Below are 6000 nucleotides of genomic sequence, written 5' to 3' on the forward strand. Positions count from 1 at the left end.
ATCTCTCTTCCTCTCATTGCATGTACTGTATCGCTCCAGGGTGAAGTTTCAACTAGGAACAGATCTAAGATTCGCATCCCCAATCCTAACCTTAAAGGAAAACTCCACCTAAAACCATTTTTTTGTGTTTGTTTCATTGGTCCATTGTTGGTATGGTCCCAGGGTGTTTTGCATGTCAGATATCAAGTTTTCCAGACATAACTTTCAAAAGTATGAAAATGTATGCACTCACTTAGTATGAAAATTTATGCACTCACTAACTGTAAGTCGCTCTGGATAAGAGCATCTGCTAAATGACTAAAATGTAAAAAATGGAAATGTAAAATGGAAATACTTTAATATATGCAGAGGTCAGAGCAGAATCAGGCTGTGTAAGAGGTCAAATGTCTTCATGCCCATTTTCCAAACCGGACAGCAACTAGAAACTAGGCTGTTGTTGATGTCCCAGTCTTTTTGGGAGATGCATCAACTTTTATTTTGTAGAAAATGAAAAGGCTTTAGTGCTCTTCAGCAGTCTGAGGAGAATGAGAGGTCAGGGTTAGAGGTGAGAGGTTACCTGGCGGTGACGATGCTCTGCAGCAGTCTGTGGGAGGAGTCTGAGAGGTCAGAGGGCACCAGGATCTCTACAGGGTTGACCTTTAAGACTCGCCCCTCCAGCTCACAACGCGTTGAGTCGTCCACAAAACTATCCAACAGTACGTCACCTGTACTGGGCTGCACCGCCTAACACACACACACACACACAGCAATTTTTGCTAGTCACTATAGGCCCGATTCAGACTTAGGAAAGGTATACATTTCCTATGCACACCTTTCCTACGCACTTCTCAGTAGTTGGCATTCAGACTTACAGTATCTTATGCAGGCGCGTAATGCGCTCTGCAGGTGTGGCTCTCTTGCGCACAATGAATATATTGAATTAAACCACTGAAAATCTTCCCACTTGCTGGCGAACAGATTTTCATGGCGTTTTCATTGAACAGGGTTGTCAGTACATTCATCTTAATCCATCCCTTTAAATATGGTTTAACTTTATTTTGAATTTTGTCGACAGACTAACTAGAATACATTGAGAGAACGGGTTAAGATCTAAATATATTAGTCTCCATTTCAGCACCAATTGGTAGATTACAAAATACTCTGACCTTGTAGATAATTTAGGGTTAGGAAAGTATTTAAGGATAATAAAATAAACTGGTTTTGAAAGCCTTTACGTACAAAATATATTGATGAATAAATAATACAGTGGTTCAAGCCATGAAATATTGGAATGTGAGAAAAGTGTACAATAGGGGTTGAATAATAGTCCTATAAATCTAACCTACTCATGGAACTGTAACGACAACGGTCCAGTCATTGTGAACCGTGCACCAGGCTCCAGGTTTAAACTGCTAAGTGTTGTCTGAGTTCCATAATGATTCAAATAGGATACATGTCCCAAATTATTGCACAACATTAGCCTAATATTATCCACTATTGATAGCGACCCTTAGGAACAACTACACAGACAGAGGAAAGAAAGGTAAACGGAATGGAAAAATAGAGCCTTGACGCACAATCGAAAAAGGTGGTTTGATTCATTCTGAAAGCTTCCATATTCAGTTCATCAATGTAACACTGGAAGTAGTGTACAATATCATTATAATATGGAGAATAGTATGCAATAGTATGATAAAATATACCCCAATTGCCAGCACTGATCATGGAACTGTGTGATGACAAGTGCCAAGTCTTGCGCCGTGGGTCAAGTTCAAAGTAATGGTTTGAGCTCCATAATGATTTAATAAGCTTACTGTACATGTCCCGATATATTTTTACTACAATTTGTATTTGGCCTTCATTAAATAGTATCCACTATTACTTGACCCTCTGTAACAAATCACAAGGACATGACAGCGTTTACTGAAGAAACAAATAAAGTTAGGCTAAGTCAAACAAAGGAATTATATGAATGTAAGGAAGGGAAACGAACACTAAATTGTCAGTTAAATATTTATTATTTACAGTCACTACTGATAGTGGCTAATAATATTTAGCTAATAATATTTAACATATAGCCTCCGAATTGAAGGAAACTAGGGCTGGGAATTAACAGGGACCTCACGATATGATATGTATTGCGATTCGATACTGTGATTTTATTGCGATTCGATGTTCCAAACATATAGCTCACCATATGTCTGAGCAGAGGGACAAGAGTGTGCCATGAGAAAACAAGTTTTGATCAGTCATGGAAATAAGGCCATACAATAAAAATTCTGCATAATGGCACAGAATTTCATACTTCACTGCAGGAAAGGGGCATACCTGTCATGTTGAAATGCTTTTCCATTTCCTGCCATATGACTGGTTTCACATTAATATCCAGTGATCATAAGGTAAAATAGATCTAAAACAATTGTTATTTAGCCTATATACACACACAATCCCCTTATCCAAACTGATTACTCATTTACCTAGCTCTTATCAATTTATAAATTACAGTGTATGGAGTATGCTGTTATTTATAATCGGGAAAAATAAAGTAAACGCTTTTTCCACTTGGAACCAGCAGGTTCGCTCGACCTTATTGATCCTAGAGCGTAAAGAATAAGCTTAGCGAGAAACTTGCATAAAATGGGGAATTAAGTTCCATTTACGTGTGCGTAACTCGGGTCTGAATTACCCCACTATGAGCCCATGTGCGTACAATTGAGCGTGTACTCACCACCAGCCCAATGATTAGTTGTTTGCTCTGTTTATCCCAGGTCTCGCTGAAACAGAGCAGGTAGCTCTCTGGAGGATCTGTCACCACATCACACTCCCCCTCCTCCACATCAACCAGACTATAAACTGGGTTGACATCTGACACCCAGTGTCAAGGGTTAATAAACACACTATAGGAGGGCTGAAGCCATCACACACAGTACACTCTACTGCAGCTGTGAGCAGTTGACTCCTCTTATACCCGGTCCATACATCACCTGGTGAATAACGCACACAAACACACACAGCACCCAAACATCAGCATATGTAAGGATACCTTCCCCCACCAGTGTAGACTTTGTGTAGAGAGCGCTGAGTTGGCGGGTGAACAGAGTGTTCTTATTGGCTCCGGAGGCCTTAATGGCCGACGTCTCTGTCTGCTTCACCACGCCTACCTGAGGGGAGAGAACCAATCACAGTCAATCAAACGTAAAATCGGACAGACTAACATCTGTCATCACTGACAGATCATTATTTTTCTTCTTCCTAAAATAAATGTCTGAGACTAACTGCATTTTGATTGTTAATCTGTTGCAGACATTGACATCACACATAAACAAAAGCTATGGTGACATTTCAACAGTTGTACGCCTAAAGAATTACACATTGCTTTACTTCACTCTGCCTGCCCTTTGACTTCGATAATGAGTTGCAACAGTGATGCGCCTAACTGGAGAATCTTGAATCTGTCCTTTTCCACACCTTGTAGCCCTGGGAGACAAGGCGTCGTACGTGAACGAACAAGCGGTGTGTGGGAATGCTACATGTCATGAAGTTATGGTCCAGGTGACAGAAGATGTTCAGCTGCTTCGCCGCTTTCTACACACACACACACACACACACACAAGACAGAGATGTTTAGCTCCATCGCTGCTATCTACATACACACATTGATTAACACACTTCAGGAAGTTATAGTCCAGGTGACAGAAGATGTTCAGCTTCTTCGCCTCTCACCTCTGCGTCCTCGCCAAAGAACCTGTACTTGTATCCACACTCCACAGCCAATAGAGCGTCTTTATGTTGCTCTTTAATCTGCAGGTACTGCTGCTCCAGAGGAGTGTACCCACTCTTAGAGATCCTACAGGGGGCACTAGTCTCAGAGGCTTCACCCCCTACACCTGGAGGACTCTTCATTACACCTCCCCCACCTCCTCCGCCTCTTCTTCTTCTTCTTCCTCCTTCTCCTGGCTTGGCAAACTGAATGAGGCTGAGGGCCTGGGAAAGATCACAACAACAAAACGTTTCCATTTAAAGCTGCAATATGTAACTTTTTGGGTGACCCGACTAAATTCACATAGAAATGTGTGTTATAGGTCTGTCATTCTCATATAAAGCAAGTAAGAAGCGGTAGGTCTGTTATGTGTACTATTTCTATGATTCCTGTTCTTAAGTTTAATTTGTGCATCTTTTACTTTCGGCTTTGTACACCAGCTTCAAACAGCTGAAAATACAATATTTTTGGTTATGGAAAATATATTTCACAGCATTGAAGATGGTACAATGATTCTCTACACTATACTTGCTTGTTTTGTCACATAAACTGAAATTAAGCGAACTAATAGAATTTTAGCAACCAGTTAATGCCGGAGCGATTTCTACATAGTGCATATTTAACGTACAGTCTCAAAAACTCAAGAGAAAGGTGATGATGATCTCCTACCTGTTTTTTGGTTGACGGCTCTGGACTCCACCGCTCCTCTTCCTCCTTCTCTTCTTCTTCGCTTTTCTGTCTCTCTTTATCGCCAGTCATTTCTTTGTGGGTCACAGCCTCCCTGCCTCCTACATCCCCAGGCCCATTACCTCCATGAGCAGACCCATCACCTACATCGCCAGGCCTACGGCCTACATCACCAGGCCTACCACCTGCATCCCCAGGCCCAGGAGGGCCTCTGCCTTGGGGCTCACTAGGGCAGATGAAGCCCTTCAGTCTCTCCAGGGTGGAGGAGGAGAGGCTGCCTGCCCCTCGAGAGGAGGGGACCCTGATTTCTGATGGGAGAAAGGGATAAGAGATGAAATGAAAACTGGTAGTGACTGTGTAAACACACCCAAGGTGTGTATTGTAGGCAAATGGAATTCTTTCAAGGTAAGGACACATTTATACACTCCCCTTCAAGGTAAATCATTTTCTGATTTGGGTTAACATTTTCAGGGGGGTGCCTACTATAATTCTGAGTGTGGACTGGACAAGCCTCCACTCTCTAATTTGAAGCTTCCATAATACTTAACAGTTCCTTTACAAGTCAGAATGTTGAATAAAAATAATTTGAAGTTTCAGCTTTTTCGCGTTCAGAGTTGTCTTTAACACGGCATTTGGCTAGGGAAGCTCACCATCGACACGCCAGGATATGACCTCACAGTTCATGTCCTCCTTTTCCTGTCCATTATGGGCCAGTTTGGCTCGTTTCCATAATGACCCACCATTATTATTCGGAGAATGCTTCTGCTGCACAATACAGAGAATTCAGTAGAGGGAGATATAATAGAATATAACTTAATTCATAGCGTGCAACACAATACCACTGATATAGGTGTGTGTGTGAGAGAGCGAGCAAGAAAGTAGCTGACAACAAGTTATATGCAAAGTATAAAGCCATGGCCATTGCTTTCTCACAACTCTGTCATGCACTTTGATTGAGCTATGTCTGAGTTCAATGCTTTATTTGTATACAGTTACACCATTAAGACTTCGCACTGTCTGTGTCCTTACCTTTCGTACTGGCTTCTGCCCTGCGAAAGGCTCAACGTTGTTACCGATAATCCCGGATTGAGCATTTCTGTCAGGGACACTGCTGCTCAACCCGCCGAAGTAGCTACTTATGGATGTCTGGGTAGTGCAGGACTTCTTGATTGATTTAGGCATTTTCACAGATGTATAAAGTCTCATGCAAAACGAACAATGAATTGCATGCTTTGACACTTGCAAAAACGCTGGTCTATTCTTCTTCGATGAGATTAACGGCGGTTGGCATCCAATAAATGTGCATTACCGCCACCTATTAGACTGGAGTACTTATACTTTGCTTGAAATCAAATAAAATCAAATAAAAACATCTAACACTCACAAAAAATGTAATCATAATAAAATAACACCACCCTACTCCACTATTTAAAACTATTTATTTCTACCTCAGGCCAACAACCTGAAAGGATGGGACGCCACCACTTAACACACCCTGTAACTCTTCTGATGTCAAGTCTCGCACACCCAAATACCTCTCTGCAGCTGCCACCACAACCTCAATTTTCTGCGAC

At 41.7% G+C, this 6000-nt stretch overlaps 1 protein-coding gene across 2 annotated transcripts in view; it reads right to left on the reverse strand.

The window, feature by feature from the left end:
• msh3 (mutS homolog 3 (E. coli)) overlaps positions 1-5684 on the reverse strand; it is a 105550-nt gene extending 99866 nt beyond the window's left edge. For both annotated transcript variants that reach the window (XM_041900515.2, XM_041900514.2), the window contains exons 1-8: positions 5456-5684; positions 5077-5191; positions 4409-4734; positions 3703-3963; positions 3448-3564; positions 3023-3140; positions 2708-2844; positions 557-723 (exon numbers count right to left, since the gene is read on the reverse strand). In XM_041900515.2, the coding sequence (XP_041756449.2) occupies positions 557-723; positions 2708-2844; positions 3023-3140; positions 3448-3564; positions 3703-3963; positions 4409-4734; positions 5077-5191; positions 5456-5632 (1418 nt within the window). In that variant the 5' untranslated portion in view covers positions 5633-5684. The remainder of the gene's footprint in view (positions 1-556; positions 724-2707; positions 2845-3022; positions 3141-3447; positions 3565-3702; positions 3964-4408; positions 4735-5076; positions 5192-5455) is intronic.
• Between the last annotated feature and the right edge of the window lie 316 nt (positions 5685-6000).

The sequence above is a fragment of the Coregonus clupeaformis genome, chromosome 16, assembly GCF_020615455.1.
Source record: "Coregonus clupeaformis isolate EN_2021a chromosome 16, ASM2061545v1, whole genome shotgun sequence".
Taxonomy (NCBI): Eukaryota; Metazoa; Chordata; class Actinopteri; order Salmoniformes; family Salmonidae; genus Coregonus; species Coregonus clupeaformis.